Source organism: Ochotona curzoniae, unplaced genomic scaffold (assembly GCF_017591425.1).
Source record: "Ochotona curzoniae isolate NIBS_2020 unplaced genomic scaffold, NIBS_Ocur_1.0 contig_78, whole genome shotgun sequence".
Taxonomy (NCBI): domain Eukaryota; kingdom Metazoa; phylum Chordata; class Mammalia; order Lagomorpha; family Ochotonidae; genus Ochotona; species Ochotona curzoniae.
In genome coordinates, this window is record NW_024466559.1 from 2,272,846 (window position 1) to 2,294,098 (window position 21,253).

General features: G+C 40.5%; 1 protein-coding gene and 1 non-coding gene across 8 annotated transcripts in view; one reads left to right on the forward strand and one right to left on the reverse strand.

The window, feature by feature from the left end:
* WAC (WW domain containing adaptor with coiled-coil) overlaps positions 1 to 21,253 on the reverse strand; it is a 70,166-nt gene that overhangs the window by 15,712 nt on the left and 33,201 nt on the right. For 4 of the 7 annotated variants that reach the window (XM_040992563.1, XM_040992562.1, XM_040992560.1 and 1 more), the window contains exons 4-7: positions 13,711 to 13,817; positions 8,404 to 8,519; positions 7,821 to 7,933; positions 3,577 to 3,888 (exon numbers count right to left, since the gene is read on the reverse strand). In XM_040992563.1, the coding sequence (XP_040848497.1) occupies positions 3,577 to 3,888; positions 7,821 to 7,933; positions 8,404 to 8,519; positions 13,711 to 13,817 (648 nt within the window). The remainder of the gene's footprint in view (positions 1 to 3,576; positions 3,889 to 7,820; positions 7,934 to 8,403; positions 8,520 to 13,710; positions 13,818 to 21,253) is intronic. The other 3 variants (XM_040992566.1, XM_040992565.1, XM_040992564.1) reach the window with 1 other exon arrangement.
* On the forward strand, positions 12,651 to 12,757 carry LOC121164483. Its single transcript, XR_005885103.1, has one exon. It is a non-coding gene; the product is annotated as a U6 spliceosomal RNA (small nuclear RNA).

Below are 21,253 nucleotides of genomic sequence, written 5' to 3' on the forward strand. Positions count from 1 at the left end.
TATATGACACAAAATCTACCCCCTCTGGGCTAATCCTCTGAAACCTAAACTTAAGATCTATGAACAGGTCTGCTCTTAGGGCTAATTTTAACTTTAAACTTAACCATGAAATAAATTGTAACTCCATATTACTCAGTAAAGAAACTGCTACTTAAATTCATTAAATTTTCCCAGGAGCAGGCATCTGACACAGCAGTCACGCTCCCACCTGGCTCCCCGTCACCCCAGATGGGGAGTGTTGGGCACCTGTCATGGCTTGATGCTAAAGGCCAGCTTCCTGCTCTCATATACTCCCTCGGAAAAATAACAGGTAGCTCAAGTCACCGGGCTCCTGCCACCCACACGGCTCTAAGCTGCCCAGTTCTAGCTGTTGTGGGCTTTTCAAACAAACAGGAAGAAACAAGGGACCATATATCCTCTGCGTGTTGTCTTTCCGCCTAACTGGAAGACACCAGAGTGATTACAATTCAGAAGGTCAGGAGATGCCAGCTGACAAAACTCAGTTTTACGTTATCTAACAGCCTTTTTTTTTTTTTTTTGGTTTGTTTTATGGACACCAAAGTGATGGCTCTTGCCCACAGACTCTCAACTACCACACAGGCAGAAGATCGAAGGGGCACTCTGATCTCTTGCTCTGACCCCAACCCCAGGAGTGCTCTCCTTCCGAGTAACGGGCTCCACAGGCACTATCCCGCACTGTCCCTGAAGCAAGCACAGATTCTTGAGCTTCTCCTAGGTTCTTTCTTTCAAGACATGCCAGCATTAAACCCCTGTCCATGCCCAGCTGAGATCCTTTAACTGGAGAGAAAAAGATTCTTTCTTTTCAAACATATTTTTAAAACCATAACCTACACAGGAGCTTCCATAGCCTTCCTCAATCCATCTGTCACTAATCACAGTTACCACCTGTCATGAGCCAAGCAGTGGGGATAGAAGCAGTGGTAAGACTCTTCTATTATTTTATAAAACTTGCTACCAATGACACTGTTAGTACTTTATTATACTACTATCACTTTAAAATCGACTGACCAACCTGACTTGAACCATTATACTTTAACATATTGTTAGGGAAAATTCCTGTGACCATGAGTAGAGTTTGGACTGGCACCTAAAGCCACTACCTGCGATGCCAGCATCTCTTAATGAGCACCAGTTCCCATCCTGGCTGCTTCACTTCTGATCCAGGTCACTGCTAACAGGTTGGGAAAAGCAGATTACTCTCTCAGTAAAACTCTTTCAAATAAATAAAGGAATAATAATAGTAATGAAGATAAGGAGTCAAAAGAAAGGCTAACATTAATAACATTGTCACTGAAGGAAAAAAATGAGTGGCAAGTTTATGAACACTCAAATTCAGAGTAACTGCAACAAGTGGAACACATCAACAGAAAGGAAGGAAGGAAGGAAAGAAGGAAGGAGGGAGGGAGGGAGGAAGGAAGAGAGAGGCTGGCATGATGGCTCAACTATCTTATTCTCCACCTGCAAATGCAAGCACCCCGTAAGAGTGCTGACTTATGTCCTGGCTGTTCCATTTCCCTTCCATCTCCATGCATATGACCTGGAAAAGCAGAGGAGGACAGCCCAAGTCCTCGGGAGTCTGCACTCATGTGGGAGTCCCAGAAGGAGCTCCTGGATCCTGGCTTCAAATGTCTCAAGGAAATACTGTAAGTATATGTAAAATAACGGACACAAACGCTGATTCACATTTACTTAAGGTTGTCAGGAATGGTGACTAAAGCCAGGAGGAGGAGGGAAATAAGACAAGCACAGCACAAAATGCAGCAAAACACAATGTCCAGTCTAAATGTAACTGCTGGTAAAAACTAAAAAAATGCTGTAAGTACTAAAATAGACAAAGCACCAAGTGCTTGGGAGACGACTGGGAGAGGTAAGCTGACAGTAAGAACTGGAAGGATGTGTGATGTGGACTGCTAATGAAGAGTCAGATAAGGACTCAACAGATAAGGACATGTCTTTGCATTTAGCAAATGCAGGGAACCTGTCCGAAGGTTAACATGTCCCAAGAATATGTGCAAGGGATCCAATCAGGGAAACCCACTTCTTACACTGGGGCATGGCTTGTAGCAATGAAGCACCAGAACACAATCTACATTCTACAGTGGTGATACTGCAGTGAGCGGATGGGGCAGTGCCAGTTATCTGAAGGCTACTGCGTGACACGTCCATTCTTAATCAGTTCCTGAGGACCTAAGGGTGAACTGTGCACAGAAAGGAATTTGGGACACTGTATGATACAGCATATAGAAGTCTAAACAAGAATGTGAACTAGACAGAACCAAAGACATGGAGGCTGTAACAGAAGCAAGAGGCCACGTTAGGGCAGAAAAGTACTCATACTGCTGTTTATGGAAGAGACCAGAACTAGGTAACCGAAGGACAGGAAGAGCTGCAAGTGTTGGGTGAGCAGCCGAGAAACGTTAAGAGACTTCTGAAGGCCTCAACACTTAAACAGACCGATGGGGACTTTTATAAAATAACTTCCTCTATAACCAGATAATCAAAGAAAATTATAGGACCTTAAAAAAGGAAAAAAAAAAATTTCAAACCATCCTTTGCAAAAATTTATTAACATATTGATTTGTATTTTATCTCTCAAGAATTTGCTTTGCCCATCAATTTTGGTACAAACCACCTTTAAGGATTTTGAAAACATTTGCAACAAGTATTAGCCTGTATGATTTAACTCTACATTGTGTAATAAAGAAAAAGAGCTTCGTACTATAAAACACAACTGCTGTAGCACAGGGGAAAGTCAAACAGCAGCCACAAGCAAAGAAAACCAAAGGCAAAACAAAGCAGCTACGTGAAGCTCTGCCAACAATCCAAAGCAGTGCATCTAACAATAGGCAGGGCTTTAAAAAGTCAGCACCCTCTAAACTCAAGCATTTCAGAAACTGTTGAGCACTTACAAATGGTCTGCTAAGGGGCCTAACCATGAACTACCTGTTTATTGCCTTTTAATGTCCTTAAATTTCTTAAACTGCTGTGAAGTACAAGTCTGGGAGAGTAACTGGTTTATGCAAATATACTTATTACTCAGCTTTCACATCCCAAGTAGTTGTTGCCACAATTCTTTTCCAAACATGCTATGATTTTAACACTGAATTGGACAAATGCAATTTGTACAGCAATGCTTCATTTCCAAGCAAACTTGAAACCCAATTCAGATGCTAACTTGTGATTCATGAGTTACAAAATGAATCCAAGGACTTCATGTTACATAAAACCAAGATGTCTCTGTTTATAGTAAGTTTCTGCAGAAAACTAGGACAATTTCTACACTTTCAGGGTTATAAGATTATTTTACACAAATATAAAGTGACAGTCACTTGACAAATTACACATGTTACACATCAAGCATCTGACAGCAATGTCAATGGGAAAAATGGCTTTGAAGCTTGATAATCATAAGAAAGTACAGTACAGCTAACTATGGACTTAAGTCTTGGCAGTAACATTCTAGAAAACTATCAAAATCTTGTTTAAGCCAAAGGAAATAATGGAAAAAAGCACAAACTCTAGTCATCGAGCAGCATTTAGTAGCAGTGTGCATACCTTTTCTTTCTGTCTTCTGTGCAGGGACAGAAGATGTGGGTGTAGGCAGTTTTGATAAAGTAGATGCTCCATTGGCATCAAATGATTTCTTTGGCTGGTGATCGGACTGCAGCGTAAATGGACTAGAAGGAACAACAGTGCCCGGGGTAGCAGCTGGGTGAAGCACTGGCTTGATGGGGTGCTGTACTGGCGTGGTACTACTGTGAGTCTCTGCTCTTGGCAGTCGGTAGTCTTTGTCATTGTGTCTGCTTGTCTGAGACAAAATATTCTGTGGGAGCAAACTACTGGCTTCACTGGAATGCTTGTCTTCCACTTTAGTTCACAGTTCGAAAAAGGATGTTGGAATGACAGAAGGAGAAGAAAAAAGATGACATTAGAATCCTTTCTTTAACATCAGTTGATTTAGCAAACACTGTTACATATCTTTCAGTAAAAGTACAAGCCTAGTTTGTGCATTTTTAGTTCATGCAGTTTTAGCACTGCTATATAAATAGTAAAACAAAAAATTTTTACTCAACTATAAATATCAATCTATACTCAAGGTGGGCCACTCATGATTCTTTACAACCACACTATAGTGCATATAAAAACATTTAAAAGAAATCAGTATCTGGAGGGGTAACATTTCACTCAAGAATTTTAATGTTCTAAAAACAGAACTGCTTCTTTCTGTAACATCTAAACTGTAAGTTCTACAACTGAATTATACACAATGTTCAACTGCAAAGAAAATTTTTATCAACCTGATCCTTCTAAATGCTAAGATACAAAACCAGTGGTTTTCTAAAGTAGCATATGCCAGAGCTCAAATGATCTCACTGAAGACAACCGAACAAACCAGTCGGTACGTAAACCAATTCAGAATTCTTAATGCTGACAAATCCAGAGCAACAAAATTATGACAGATAACACTTTATGAAAACAGAGACAGACCCTACAGGGAAATCAGTATCACCAACTATACTCAAACAGAATTTCTCTGAATTCAAAGCCAAACTCAAGCAAAAAACCAAACCTTAAAACTCAGCAATAAGCACCACAATCTTAATCCACAATTTAATGAAAACCACTGTAGAAAGGAAAATGTGAGCAATCACATGAAGTTTACAAGTCTATCCCAAACTAATTGTGAAGAACATAGCACAAAGACGACAGCACACTCACTATACAAGTCCACTCAAGTTGTCAGACACAACTACTATCCCAGGTTACTGTCAAGAAATGGCAATCACATCAAAATGCAAGCTCTTTTGGCCAATGACTTAATATGAAATCAGCAGACAACTAGCTCAGCCTATAATGCCTGGAATGCCTGCACATCAGTAAGCTAACTCTCAAAACTTTATTCCATAGTTGATTTGTGCAAAAAGAATACGAACTACTATTACAATTAAAAAAAAAAAAAAGCTTCTAGAAAAAGAAACAACTTAAGTATCAACCCAGCCGCACCACTTCACTACCCACAACTTTTACTTAAACGGGAAAATTTAATTTTCAGTTCATCTGATTAAAGAATATTCTCAAGATACATTAAAAATGACACCTCAATTGCTGCTAAGCATTACAAATGGGGGAGGGTGCACAACAGCACTACAAGGCCCCTGGAAGCTATTACAAGTCTAGATAGCACAATGAGACTGTTAAGTCAAAGTCCCTACATGGCCCCTGGGGATACACTACAGTTACCAGCACCTAGCAGGTGCAGGTCCGACATCCTGTTCAACACCTACAAGGCGAGACAGCTTCCACAACACAGAATTGCTGAGGGACTCAAAATGCCACTGAGGCCAGGAGGAGCCGCAACAAGGCTTTGCAATACACAGCACTCACTCTAAAAGGCAGACACAGAAGTCAACTTTTTATTCACCAAATGCACTAACATATCTTTGCAAACTTAATAAATCTTCCCAATCCTTCCCCATCTCTTAACATTTCTCACTTCTAACCAACACCCTACAGAAACCAACAAGCTGAACACACATGGAAACTGCTACCACATCTGATAGTCAAAACCCAGAATTTAAATGGCTTACTGACCATTACCAAATCCACAACCATTAGCTTAGCTGATCATGAAAAAGCAAACAAGAATGAAGAAACAAAGTCTTTTCTCAAGAACTTTAAAATACCAAGAGTTATTATCCAAACTTTGACACAGCCTCAGACCTGCTAACTCTTTATTTGTAAATCAGGTTAAGTAGGCACATAAGAACCACAATCCAAACCACAAGTACCCCTGCACAGAGGGTATTTATAAATGAAGTATATCAGATTAGTGCAATGCTAGTCGGACAACACAACAAATACAGAACTACAAAGAAAGATGTAAACACAGGCCTGAAAGATGACTGAAAAATGAACAGGTCGAAATCAGTAATACATTATCCCATCTTTGACATAAAATACAAATGTAGGTAATTTCTACATAGATTTATATGCACACAGAAAAAAGCACACATCCTAAAATACTACTGGGTCCCAGGGTTTAAAAAAAAAAAAAAAAAAGAGAACCTTACCTCTCGTTTAATTTTGTAATAAAAATGTAATCTGCAATCAGGATGAGGGAGCTGGCCTGTGCCATTAGCTTCCTCCATTTCCAACACTGCTGGGAGAGACATGCCATACGGTCCAAGCGGCTGGGCTCCTGCCACTCCCATGACCCTGGGATGAAGCACCTGGCTCCAACCTGGACCTCTCTCTATGTAACTCTGCTTTCAAATGACCAATTTTTTTTTTTAAACCATGAAAATACATGGTTTAAAAACAAAACAAAACAAAACAAAACAAAAAACTCCAAAATAAAACTATGGAGTTTCTGAATGGAAAAAAAAAAACCCGCATACAGATAAATTCAAAGTATAAAAATACTTATTTTCACTTTCTGTCATATATCTATTATAATTTCTTCCTTTGCTTACTGTAAAAAAAAAAGGGGAGGGGGGGGAACTTAAGAAATAATGAATTTCTTGAAAAATAAAGTATACTATGTTGTGCCCAGCACTGTGACATAGCAGGTAAAGTTGCCACACGCAAAACTAGCATCCCTCATAGGTGCCAATTCAAGTTCTGGCTGCTACTATCCAGCTCCCTGCCCATGAACTAAAAACAAAACACGATGTGTCACAAAATATGATGTTCTTTAACTTCCTGAGTTACTTTAAATCAATGTTTTCTAAGAACTAAGTATAATTTCACTAATAAAGTTTTAATGTTCCAAGAAACATACATTTTAAACCTTAAGCATGGAACTGTTTCATCTTAAGAAATTTTTTCCATCAAAGAGTCAAAGTATCTAGCTAAGACCAAACACTCCTACACTGCTGAGTTACAGCACAACTCAAATACTGAAGTCTAAGAATTTCCAGAACACATCCTTTAAAAAATTCAAAAAATTCAAAATTTGAATTCACATCATTCAAAAGAACAGTCAGGTATGCCTAGAATTAAAAAGCACCTCAGAACAAAAAGATTCTAGAAAACGTTTCCAGCGGGAACCTGTTTGGCTACATAAACTGCAGAGATGTCAGACCTAGGATCATGGAGGAATGTGTTTCCACATTCAGATTCATCCCATTTACAGAAGGGTTATATCCTGATAAACAGGCCATGCTGAAAAGATCATTAAATTAAAAATGCACTAACATTCAACTTACCAAAATCACTGCTTTGCCTAGGCCATCTTAAACATGCTTAGAACACTTAAAAGTGGGGGCTGGGGAATCATCTAATACAAGGCCTACTTTAGAATACAATGCTGTCTATCTCATGTACTTTCTTAAATATACTGAAAAGTCAAAAACAAAATGGTTATGAGTATACACTGAGGCTGCTTATAAAATAAAAAATTCCAAGTTCAACCATCTACACAGAAATAGATTAAGTTTCTCATGGATAACAAACAGCCACTTTTTATGACTAAAGAGCCACCATGGCAATGCTTACGATTCAATTACTGAATTGAACTTCACTGGGTTTTCTTGTGTTTTTGTGTTTGGATTCTCCTGTTTAGGACGATCCAAAACCCAAAATTTTATCATTTACCATTTCTTCATAATCATAATGGGCAGTGAGAAATACATACTGCACTATGTGTATCCTTTTACTTTTCAAGAACAGAGATACTGGACAGGTAACATATAGAAACTGCATTACCTATGTAAGTGGAAATATACAGATTTAAAAATTTATGACTGACAGCAATAAATCAAATATTACAATGCTTCAGAGACAAAATTAATACTTACTTCCACTGGCAAACCCACTAGCAGCTGTTGCCTGCATCACCTCCCTTCTGTAATCTCTATCTTTCGGGAAGCTATTAACTGCCATCTTGTTTGCTTCTTTTTGTCTCTGTTCTCTAAAAATAAGAAGAAAAAATAGAGCAGTGTATAAAAATCACATCAAGGACATGGGTCTCCACATTACTCCAGCCAAATATTGAACAAAACGGTAAACAGAAAACCAAAGAACTCAATGTGGTCTGCAATTCACCTGGTACAGGAGATGAGTGCATAGAACACTCACATTTTCTTCATTATGGAAAAATTATATCCCTTATTTAAACACCTAATGGAATAACCTCATACTATAAAGGTGAAAGAAACATGAATACAACTGTCCCATAAAAACGACAAGGATCTTTATTATAAGAGATGCACAAATGGAGATTAGTAAGTATTTTATTGAATATGCTAATTGCTCATAGGACCTTATGGATAGCTGCTATGTGCTCTAAATTTAAGAGAAATTACAGAAAACAATAAACACATCAACTATTACAATTAAGAAGAGAAATAATGGATGTCATGATACGGAAATTAAAAATACCTTTCAAGCCACTCTTTGGGTTTTTCCCACTGTGAGACTTCTGTTCGGCAGTTGTAATAGTACTTTTTCCCCGAAGAGCTAATATGCTCAGACCAGTCATCTGCAGAATCGTAAGGCTTAAAAACAGATTTTTAAAAATTAGAAAATGTTAATGCTATTTAGTAGTTTAAAAATGTCAATAGTTGCCAAAGTGTACACATGGGAAGACTTCTGATAAAAAGTACCTTGCTCTAGACTGTTAACTACTAAAATGAATATTACATCTTAGCCCAAAAGCCTTCATACATAACAGAAACCCTATTTAAAATATCAAAATTAAATAGACTAGTCACAACAAAATATGCAAAGCCAAAATCTCTAGTAAAAGTTAAAGAAGTCAATTGCCCTAAGTTTAATAAATACTGAAATCCAACAGCATATGGAAGGGGGGATTTTACTCTGTGGCATAATAATTACATATAGTGTAACAAAACAAACTGCCTGTAGTACAGTGACTTGCTGGGAAAGGTCACCACAGATGTTGAAGCATCTTTATCTTCTCAAGAGGTGCAAGACCAAAACTGAGTAATGTTACACTGTCAGCCTGACCTTTTGGTTTTAACAGTGTGTAAAGACACAATTTTGTCTTTAGAAATCTGACCATCTGTGAGACACACACAGAGAGCTTGCCCATTTGCTGGCTCCCTCCCAAATGGCCTGCAGCAGCCCCAAACCCATACGCAGCTGGAGGCAGAGGCAGGTAGTAGACACATGTGTGCCAGACACAGCGATGCAGGTTACCCCAAAGTGACACAACTGTGAAGTCTGAGAAGCCAATTCTGAGTCACCCAATTGTTCTACCCAGGTTTTAATTTCACCAGCAAGGAAACATATTGAGAGAACTTAGGTTGTCCATAGGTCAGAAAACTAATTCTGAGTGCAATTTATTCTTATTGGACACCAATTCTGGAAATGCCTTAACAATTCTGAGAGCAGTTGGAAAAATGCTACAGACTCTGCCACACATGTTCTCTCAAAGTTTACGCCTAAAAATAAGGGCGTCAGCCCAGTGCCTCCTGATCTGTAACAGCAGTGGGGAGTTGATTCTTAGTCATCAGCAGCCAGAAATAAGCTTTGACCAAATTGGTAGGCCAATCACAGAGGCCAAATTCACCAAGTTCTCCATCACCCACTTTCCTTCCCATACCTTAACTGTGCAAAATGATCGCTCTTTTACAGAGGTTATCTTGAAAATTGGCTCTGCTTGGCTATATGGAGTTACTGGATTGGTCAGAGGGCAGAAAGTAAGACTTAAAGCCAGCACACAGAAGATACTGGGAGGGAGAGTGTTAATCTAGACCAGTACTTCTCAAAGTGACCATTTGCAAACACAGGAGATAAGGAGTCTGCATCAACACACTCTCTCTGGCACAACTTCCACACTAATAGTTTACAGGCCAGAAGCCTGCAGACTTCTGGCCTATGGCATTACATATCCTAGGTTAGTACAAGCTATAATCAATGCTCCAGGGTACAGCATTACAATAAAATACTCCTAACTCCAGCCAATCTTGTCCCAACTTCCAGCTTCAAGGAGTTAAGAACACTCATGTAACAGATAATTGATGAAACTGGTAGGCATCAAGTATCAATTTCAATTTTTGCTAAAACAATTATCTCAAGTTGGAAACAGGCTACAACCATTTCTAGGGTAAAAAATTTTTCCAAGTGTTACCCGAAAAACCATGGAGTACCCTGAGGTCTGCTCACATGATAAACTATTTTCATTGTAATACCAAGATGGTTTTGTCTTCATCTACCACAAGGCTATAGAGCTTACTAAGAGCAACTATGGAAGCAGACATGAAAATTCTAAATAGGCACTTCTCAATGTCTAATGGTTTTGTGATCAGTACTTTAAAAATCCCTCAATTTTTTAAAAAAAATTTTTAAAATTTATTTTTATTGGAAAGTTGTTATACAGAGAGGAGGAGAGACAGAGGATAAGTTCTTCCATCCGACAATTCACTCCCCAAGTGATCACAACTATCGGTACTGTGCTGATCTGAAGCCAGGAACCAGGAACTTCTTCCGGGTCTCCCATGCTTGACTGCTTTCCCAGGCCACAAGCAGGGAGGTGGATGGGAAGTGTAACTGCCAGGATTAGAACCGGTGCCCATAAGGCAAGGATTTTAGCCACTAGGCCACCGCACCAACCTCTTCAAAAAATTTTAATCCATTTATTTGACAGACATGCCAATCAACTGGTCCACTCCCCCAAATGTCTGCAATGTTATCTTCCAGTTCAATTTAGCTCTACCATGCTTGGGGACAAGCAGCCAACTACTTGAGCCAACAACGGATGCCTAAGGTGCACTGTAGAACAACCAAGATCTGAACCAGTGGGATTGGGGGAGAAACTCCTTAACACCTTGATGCTGGAGGGAGATAAAGCTTCTCATCAGATCTGAAGGTAGACGGACTACCTAACTGATTTTTAATACTACAATATTGATGAGAGTGCATATAAATAACAGATCTCAAAAAAAAAATCAACTGCTGCTCTAAAACATAATAATAATAAATAAAACAGCTACTGAGGCCCTGAATTATATTTTGCCCCACAAAACAATGTCCACATTGGATATCACTGTCCTGACAATGGACATATCTTAATAATCCTGAATCGTCAGTTATATAAGTTAGGCTGAAGGCAGGCATTGCAGTACAGACGCCACCTGAACACCAGCATTCCAAATGAAGTGCAAGTTCAAGTCCCAGTTACTGCCCTACACCCAGCCTCTGCTGACATTTGTCCAAAGACTGACACCAGAATGCAAGCTCCTGGCTCTGGCCTGACTCAACCACAGGGGCTATTACAATACAGGCGAGTGAACCAGCAGGTTAAAATTCCCTTGTCTTGCTTTCCCTTTCCAACTCTGATTCAATTTTTGATCAGAAAAAATTTAGGAGTCACTTTGTAAATTAACAGGCCATTTTCCATTAAAAAAAAAATTCATTCTAATGACTACTTGTAAATGGACTGATGGTAGCTACCTGTGAAATCTACCTTGCTATTACCTTAGATTTAACCACACCCCTCAAGTGTGTGCTCAGTGGTGCAAACTGCTTTTATTTTTTTAAAGATTTATTTTTAAGAATTTTTATTGGAAAGGCAGATATACAGAGAAGAGAGACAGACAGGAAGATCTTCCATCCGATGATTCACTCCCCAAGTGAGCGCAACAGCCGATGCTATGCCGATCCAAAGCCAGGAGCCTCTTCCGGGTCTCCCACATGGGTGCAGGTTCCCAAAGCTTTGGGCCGTCCTTGACTGCTTTCCCTGGGCCACAGGCAGGGAGCTGGAAGGGAAGCGGGGCTGCCGGGATTAGAACCTGGGCCCATGTGGGATCCTGGGCGTGTAAGGTGAGGACCTTAACCACTTGCGCCATCTCGCCGGGCCAGCAAACTGCTCTCTTTAGCCAGCCAGCTTCCTGCCAGGAAGGACTGAAACATGAACCCACAACTCTTGACCCGGGCCAGTTCTGAGATACCCACAGACAGGGTTGTGGGCACCTCTACATCATCAAGTTCCAAAAATCTTCACTTTCTGATACTGAAACACAGCCCTCATGTTTTTCACTTCACCCTCACCCCAGTCATTAACACATGTATTTTCTCCTTAATTGGACATAAACTCAGTGTTAGTGAAGGGAAGACAGCGAAAAGAACTTTGCCCACTGGCTTCCCTAATGGCCAAAACACTCGGAGCCAAGCCTACCCAAAGCCAGGAACCAGGAACTTCTTCCAGGTCTCCCACATGGGTGCAGGGTCCCAAGGGTTTGAGCCATCCTTTGTTGCTTTCCCAGGCCACAGGCAGAAAGCTGAACGGGAATTAGAGCCACTGGGACACAAACCAGTGCAAATTACGGAATCCTGGTGCTGAAGAAGCAAGGACTTCAACCATTGAGCTATCATGTCAGGTCCTATCATTTGTTTCTCTAATTGATGTCAAACTAACAGATTATTTCAACAAGGATCTTCCTATTCCAAATAAGGCATCATAATTACTGTAACACACAAGCTAAACCTGTTTAAATCAACCTGTACCTGTCACCATTTTCCAATGATTGCTTCTTACAATTTTCCATACTGCCACCTCAAACAATTTTTTTTTACTGTAACTGTGAGCCTGCTAATTTATTGCTTATATCCTTCAACATCTTTGCACAAAATTTGTATTCCTCAACAAGACAAGACTTTTTTATGTGCTCACTTCAGCAGCACCTATACTAAAATTGGAGCAGTACAGAGAAGATTAATACGACCCCTGCACAAGATGACATGCAAAGTTCATGAAACATTCCATTTAATCTAAACTGCACTTAGCTCCTGCCATTTTTCTACCCTATTAAATCCTCAAGGTTCTCCAAACATGCTCTAATTCATACTCTGTGTCAATGTTCTTTTGCTTTATGCTACACAATGTCCAGACACACCAACTCTACTGGCTGAGGCCCTTCAACAGTCAAAAAGCTTTCATTGCATTTTACTATTTTCCCCATCCAAGCTGGGAGTCCTTACCCTCAGTGCTTCCCAGAGCTACTTTAACAAGCACTGTGTTTTTCACTTTTCTGTCTCCACAAGTCCTCTAAGTTGGGTGTTTCATCGTTGTGGTTCAGGTTAAGCCACTGACTTCAACACTGCCATCCCATGACTGCCAGTTTCAGTCCTCACTGCCCCACTTCTGATCCAGTTCCTTGCTTATGCATTCGACAGAGTAGCAGAAGTTGGCCCCAAGTCCTTGAGACTCCACCATCCATATAGGAGACCTGGACTGGGTTTCCAGATTCCTGGGCTCAGCCTGTACCAGCCCCAGTTACTGCATAAACTTACTCTCTGCCTCTCTCTGTCTTTAAAATAAATAAATCTTTATATTCAAACTTTAAATTATTTCTGGTGAAATAAAAACATTGGAAATCTGTTTAACCTGAACAATTAAAAAAAATGAATGTAACAATTACTTTAGTTAAAACTACTTTAATTACGGAAGCTTAAGTCTGAATTTCTTTTTAATTCACATACTGCAAAGATAAAACTTTTCTTAGTACAGCAGTATTGATGAGGTTATACCAAGATGGTATTTATCGGCGCTCCTCAATTCTACCATCATCCATTAGTTTAAAACAGTATTATTTTATCAAACACATGAAGGAAAGGTCAACTTGAGCTGGACTAAAAACACAAACTGGATGTAAGGAGTCTTGCTATCAGAAGTTTGCAACCAATTCTCCCAAAATAAAATTGGGCATGTGTATTAATACTTACTGCATCTGAAGTTTTGCTTGGATTATTGCTTGGATTAGAAGAATGTGAATTTGAACTATGAAGAGCACTGTGGTTGTGTGAGTTTTCTTGTGGAGAGTAACTGGTCCCTTAAAAAAATAAAAAGCAACATGAATACAAATAAATTGTATTCCATCTGTTTTTTTTAAACATATTGCAGATCAATATTATGCATAAGCATCAGGAATGCACACATCTGAGTCTAGTACAGATGCAGCTTTAAGCTATATAGCTGATAACTTACAGAAATATGACATTTATAATTAGATGAACAAGGTACTAGGTCTTGTAATTAATAAAAAGTAGACATTGTAGAAATCTATAAAGAAAATTTTTACTGGAAGAAACAATGCAGACGGAGAAAAGGGAGTAAAAGTTCAATGATCCAGTTCTCAAAGGTGCTTCTATTAATGTTTTTTCAACTACCCTTCCATTTCTTGCAGTTTCTCTAACTTGCTTTTTAACAGTCTTGTCAATTTTTCACTAAAACAACATTAAACTTTCAAGAGTGCTCAAAGAAGAGTTCCAAGTGCAGGCTTTGCAGAAACTGGGCAATGGTACAGAAAGCCTAAAGTTCCTCAAAGCCACTGTACACATCTAGAGGCTTTCATCAATACTCCTACTTTAGAACAAATGAAGCCAAATTGAAAGTAGGAGAGTAATTAAAATGGTCCACTGGTTTATGAACTAGGAGTCAGAACTAGTGAAAGAGTAGAAATTACTAGGAATTATTTCAGTCAACAGAAAAAACAAAATGGGTAAGAGAAGACGACTAGAAAGGTTCCAGATGATCCAAGCAGAAATGGTCAAGAGATTCAGATCAAACTAAGATTCCTGGAGAAAGACTACCCATGTGTGAATTTGCAAGTTTTTTCCCATTAGAGAGCAAAAGCAGAAGATTGATTTTGCTGCGCAATCACAAGCACCATGAGCTCACAAATGAAATACAGAATGGCAACAGCCAAGACGGAAGATGGGTCCACTTCTAAGTAAGAATATGCAGACTCAAAGCTCCAGAAGCCTACTGGTATCATTGGATGCCCCCTTCACTGGGAGGGATCCTGAGGAGGAACACTTAAACACATGTAATGGCTACTTAGAAAACAACACAGATGGTACAAAACATCGATTTCCCAAGAAGCCTGGTCCTTGGAAATGCCTAATGGCTGCTTCTACTTATCTTGTTTTATAGGATTTATTTATATAAACCCCTTTCATACAGCAGGCAATAAACAAAACCTTGAGTAAGCACTGTAATAAACACAATCAAGAAGAGATCTGAGGCAAGTGCTTGATTCCGTGTTTAAGATGTCTGCTGGGATTGTCACCCCCATCTGGAGCCCCCAGATTCAAGTCCTGGCAGTTTGATTTCAATTTGCAACACACACAGAGTGGAAGACAGTCAGTGAGAGCTGACTTGGGTCCCTGTCACTCACACGAGACTACGGTTGAGTTGTTCCTGGCTCTTGTTTAGCTCAGCACCAGTCATTGCATACAGTTAGGGAAGTGAACCAGCAGACAGGTGCTTTGTCTTCATCTCCTTTGCCTCACAAATTAAAAAAAAAAAAGGGGGGGGGGCCCCCAGTGGTTGCCCAGCAGCTCAAGTCCTTGCCTTGAACGCACCAGGATCCCATATGAGCGCCAGTTCTAATCCTGGCAGCTCCTCTTCCCATCCAGCTCCCTGCTTGTGGCCTGGGAAAGCAGTCAAAGATGGGCCAAAGCCTTGGGACCCTGCACCCATGTAGGAGACCCAGAAGAAGTTCCTGGCAACTGGCTTCTGACTGGCGTAGCACCGGCCGCTGTGGTCATTTGGGGAGTGAATCATCGGACGGAAGAACTTGTCCTCTGTCTCCTCATCTCTGTATAGCTGCCTTTGCAATGAAATAGATCTTTTTAAAAAAATTATGATCAATCAAAATAAGTTCAGTGTGTCTACAGGCAACAGAATGGACTTAACACTGCTACCACAGAAAGGCCTGCTTGCATGGCTGGCCCTGAGCAGGAAAGGAACTTCAAAAAGAGTTCCCACTGCTTGCTGTGCTTATGCTCTTTGTGTACACAATACGGTCTGTGTTGAACATAGCTTTCCAACTCACGATTGAAATTTTGGTACATGTTAGGCCTAGTATGCGTTCATAACTGGTTACATGCAAGAGATGTCTTATGCACTAAATGTCCAGTGAGTTTCTCTGGCACATAAAATGTCACAAATTCATTGGCAGAAAAATCAGTTCAGATCGACTTAGTCCAGCAGGGGAGCACTGCACCTCGATTCTTCCACTCTATTCCACCCCTTTAGTTTTGTACACCTGCCCCTGGCAGGAAGTCATGGGCATGACAGTGACTACCAAATTAGGACAGAAGTATCTTTCAGAAACACTGAACCTGTGGGTGGTCCTAAGATCTCCAAATACTAGTAACAAAAATAGAAGCAATATTAAGGAAATCTCTGATCAATGAACAATCTCTCCTTTTCAGACAGATGTTAATTATTTTTAGATTCACAGCTAAATACAAATGAGAAAGAATGAGCAACATGACTACTAGTATTTATATTATGCATAAAGCTGAGATTCCATGGAAATTTCATTATGTTGACAATAATGGAGGGAAGGCCAAAATAGATTCCATCAAGAGGCCTGATTTGGGGACAGCCATTTGACAAAGCAATTAATGATGTTCACAGTCCCCATCATAGTTCTTGAGTTTCAAACCCCAGCTTCACTTCACATTCTTGCTTTCTGCTTACGCACAGCCTAAAAGTTAACTGCTGCTGAGTCAGGACTGTGTCCATGACAACCATGTGTGAGGCCTAGCACTGAGCACTGGCTCCTGCTGTGGGCAGGACAGAGATCCCAGGGGGAAGTCTGGGGAGGTAATCAGGCAGATTTCTATCTCTACAATTCCAAGAAAGAGGAAAAGGAAGAAACAAAGCATAAGGAAGGGGGAAAAAAGGAAAAGGGAAAGAGAAGGAAGGGAAGAAAACAAAATGGAGAATTAGTTTTAAGAACAGTGGCCTGGATCAGACGCCCTTCTGACACTTGCCCACAGCAGTTTCTGATTGAGAAGATCTAATCATCCCCAGGGCAGAAGTCACACTGAAGCACTGTGGAAAGATGCAATGTGGGCTGGCATTGTGGTGCGGCACGTCAAGCTGCCAACTATGATGCTGGCGTCCCACGGGAGCACCAACTGTAGTTCCAGCTGCTCTACTTTCTTCTGTAACTGCCTTTCAAATCAATCAATCACTCTTTAGCAAGGAGATGAGTAGCATATTCTGAAGATACATCATATATGAGGTCTACTGGCTTCTCATGACACAAGATCTAGGTCCTCATCGATTGGCCAAGTATTACCCTTAATGAATAAATGTGAAGTTTCCTACCGGCCTGACAGGAGCTTTCTGGAGAAGATCCAATCTCACTTTCTATGCAACAGGTTTACCTACACTGCTTGGCGACACCATAACTCTACTTACAGAACAAAATAACCCTCTGAAGAAATGGGCAAAGGAAATGAAATTTTTCAACAGAACATATTCAAATGGCTAATAGATGTGAAAAAATAAACAGAATCCTTAGCTCTCAGAGAAATATTAATTAAAACTACATTGAGGTTTCAGTTAATTCCAGTGAGAATGGCTTACATTCAGAACTCTACTAACAATTCCTGCTGGCATAGATGTGGGAAGAAAGGCACCCTTCTTTACTGCTGGTGGGAGTGTAGGCTAGTACAACTACTATGGAAATCAGTATAATATGACCCAGCTATCCCACTTCTAGGAATATAGCCAAAGGAAATGAAAAAGGGACCTGTAATCCTATATTCACAGCAGCACAATCGACAACAGCAAAGACATGGAAACAACCCAGATGCCCATGAGTAGATAAACAAACTGTGGTACATCTACTCCATGGAATACTACTCTACCATTAAAAAAGAACAAAATTCTACCATTTTTAACAAAATGGTCCCAAATGGAGAACATCATGCTCAGTGAAATAAATCAATCTCAAAAGGACAAACATCCTATGTAAAATGCAAGAGCAAGAGATACAAACGTAAACATGCACGTACATATAGTCATCTAGAGGAAGTATGTAAAACAGACTATCATATCAAGATGTGAAGATACAACGCAGCATGAATCTCTGCTTCCAAATCAGAGATAGACTCCCAATGCAACAAATGTATCTTGACAATAAGATGCTAGACTGTATGCCATTATCCATACCTACAATGTCAGGGTACATGTAAATCGCAAAATGATGGACTTATAGCTGTTTCTGAAGGTTATACTATTGTAATGATAATGGAGAAAATCAGTGGGGGAAAGGAACTGGGTGCAGGAGGGGAAAATCCCTGACCCTGGAACGGTTCATAAAACAAATCTTCCAACTACAGGAAGACAAAAATCCTGTAATTAGTATAATAACAAACTCATTTATTGTAACATCCAAATTAAAAAAAAAAAAGGTGAGCGAAATAACAATTGATTTCTGGATAGAGGCACATCCAAAGAACATAAAACTTGAACTCAGAATTTCAGCCCCAAATCCGAAGATCATTCAAGTGCTCAAAGTACGACAAATATACATGCTGCTGGGGCCAATAAGGTGGTTCAACACGCTAATTCCTCCACCTTCAAGCACTGGTATCCCATCTGGGCTCTGGTGTGTGTCCTAGCTACTCCACTTCCTGTGCAGCTCCCTGCTTATGGCCTGAGAAAACAATAGAGAATGGCCCAAACGCTTGGGACCCTGCACTCATGTGGCAGACTCGGACGAAGCTCCTGGCTTCAGACCCCCAGATGGAAGACCTTTCTATATATAATCCTGTAGCCTTAACAAACTAACAGGATTTTATGCTTATGCTTACAACTTGAAGAACTTCAAAACATGAGGGAAGTTCACCCAGTGCTTAATTTAAGATATGAAGTGGAACTCCAACAACATAAGACACTAGTTTCACACAGCAAGGGTCAAGCAAACTGAGTGTGCTCTTTTAGTTAACAGTTTTATTAGAACACGGCTGCAGTCAACCATGAAAGTATTATGTATGGCTATCAAAAGACTGCTCTGTTCCTTGACAAAATCTCCAGTATCTGAAAGGTAACTTAGATCCCTAGTTGGCATCCTCTGAAGTTTCAGATGCAAAATCCTAAGATGATCAAGCCACAGAGCCTGCAGCCTGACGCAGTCGGAACTCTTGGGAGAGGACTCTGAAAAAGGTGCCGAGTTGTGCAAGCAGACCTGACTGACCAGAAACAGGGATTACATTCCCCTGCTCATTTAGGAAAGGGGACTCAGGCAGACAGCGGAAGAATGACACGCAATTCTGTACACACAGAAGGAAGCACACAGCCAATCAACAGATGCAAGATCCGTCTCTCCTCCTGAAAATCTACCTTCAAATATACAAATAAAAACGAAGAAGAAAGGAAAGTGCTATTTTGGGGCTAAGAACATTTTCTTCCCAGCGGTTCTAACTTTCAGTAGCAGGTTGAGACCCTTTCCCTTCCTAAAGGCTAGTTCCATATTCTGGCTATTGATTCTCCTTGCCAACGAAAAAAAAAAAATCACATATGAACATCATTAGCTTATACTGATGTGACTCTAATTTACCAATTGTTTACCAACTGACTCATGTCAATAATGGGTTTGCTTTTACAGCTGGGCACATGCAGTTACTAAGCACATGAAATATGCAATATATGCAAAATACACTAGAATTAAAAATTTAATACAAAAAGTATGCAAACACATTAATCTTTTTATGCTAATTATGATAAAAATCCCAGATCTTTTAGTACATAAAATCAATTCCAGGTATGGAACACTGGTAACAGCTGGGACACAAGTATCCCACTCCCAAGGACCTGCTTCAAATTGTAGCTTCGTGCTGAGGTGCAGGAGCAGCATGAGACCTGGAACCAATGGAGCTCCAGATTCCTGGCTTCAGTATGATCCAACCCTTACAGAATTTAGAAAATGAACCAATGCATGGAAGCTCTCTATGTCTACATTTCAAATGGAACTATATTTAAGGGGAAGAAAGCTGGCTGCAGACAGTCACCTTGGATTTAATCGCATTGCTGACTGCTCAGCTGCACTGCTCTAGACAAGCAGGGACGAGAAGGCCCACTGACATTCGGGGGAGCGCTTTGGGAGTCCTAGAACCTCGCTCTGCTTAGCACAGTAGGCTCAATTCTCTAAGAAAACAACCCGGAATGGAAGATGGCCTCAGTGTTTGGGCCCCTGTTCTCCATTTAGGAAACCCAGAAGCTCTGCTCGTAGCCTGGCCCAGTCCAGCCTGGCTGAGCCCTGGCAGTTGTGGCCATTTGAGGAGCATATCAGCAGATGAAGAGCTTTCTTACTCTGACTTTCAAACAGACAAACCTGAAAAAAGGTACCGCATTTTGCACGTGACTCTTGTCTAGCTTGGATCAAACTCTGCATCAAATCCTAACCCTATAGGACACTCTGAATAGACAATGTCACATGACTATACAGATCTGGAAACACTTGGTATATAACTCCACAATAACTGTATTTTAGTTTGGTAATTTTCAGAATCTATGAACATTTAGCCTATGAGTAGTTAGAAGCTAAGAGGGACAATCAGAGGGACAGAATGGTTAAGGCATCCGAAGAAGGCCAGCTGGTAACAAGGACATGATATTTTATCTGCGACTAAGTTTCTTTCTTACAAATTTAATTGCCAAGAAGGAGCGGGGGTGCTGGAGTCAGGTCCCTTAGAGTTAGCAAGGACCCAAGTGCTCAGTTACCAATGACACAATGCCAGGGATGAAGGACCCAGGGCTTGAATCCAGTTACTTGTCCATGGGAAGAGGGCATTTTGAGTGGTGGCATAACCCGTATTTACAACCATCTGCCTCTTAGCTCTCAATTTTTTTTACAAGAAAATCCTGCAGAATATTTTTTTAAAGGGGTGCAGTTAAGGTCTAACTAGGCTAAACACTACTCAGCAACAAGAACACTTCATCGGGCAAGATATCAGATTGTGTGTCTGCTGGGCTAAATAAAAACGAGACCATCCAACCTATGGTCACCTTCAATGGCAGGCACTTAGAGACGGACACTTAGCCTGGTGGTTAAGATGTCAACTGGGACACCAGTTCTCCTGAAGCCAAGCTCATGAAGCCAAGGTCTGGCTCCAGTAGAGCCTGGGAGACAGCTGGGGGCAGCTCAATGGCTGGGCACTACCACCCTATGTGTTTCCAGGATCAAATTCTTGGCTCTCAGATTTGGCTGGACCAGCCTCAGTTCCAGTAGGTATCCAGGGAAGAGAATCCTTTCCGTAGGTCTGCCTTTTGAAATCATCAAAGTTTAAAGCCACTAAAAGTTAAGTCTAGAATGCTGTTACTCTCTTGGGACTCCCAGATCTGACCTGCATTGAAGGACCGGTCAATACTTTTACAGTCAGTCCATCCCTTCTACTTTACTTTCTCCGCTTCTCAACCTCAGCTCTCACTAGGTGTAAACATCCAGTTCTCAGAAAAGCT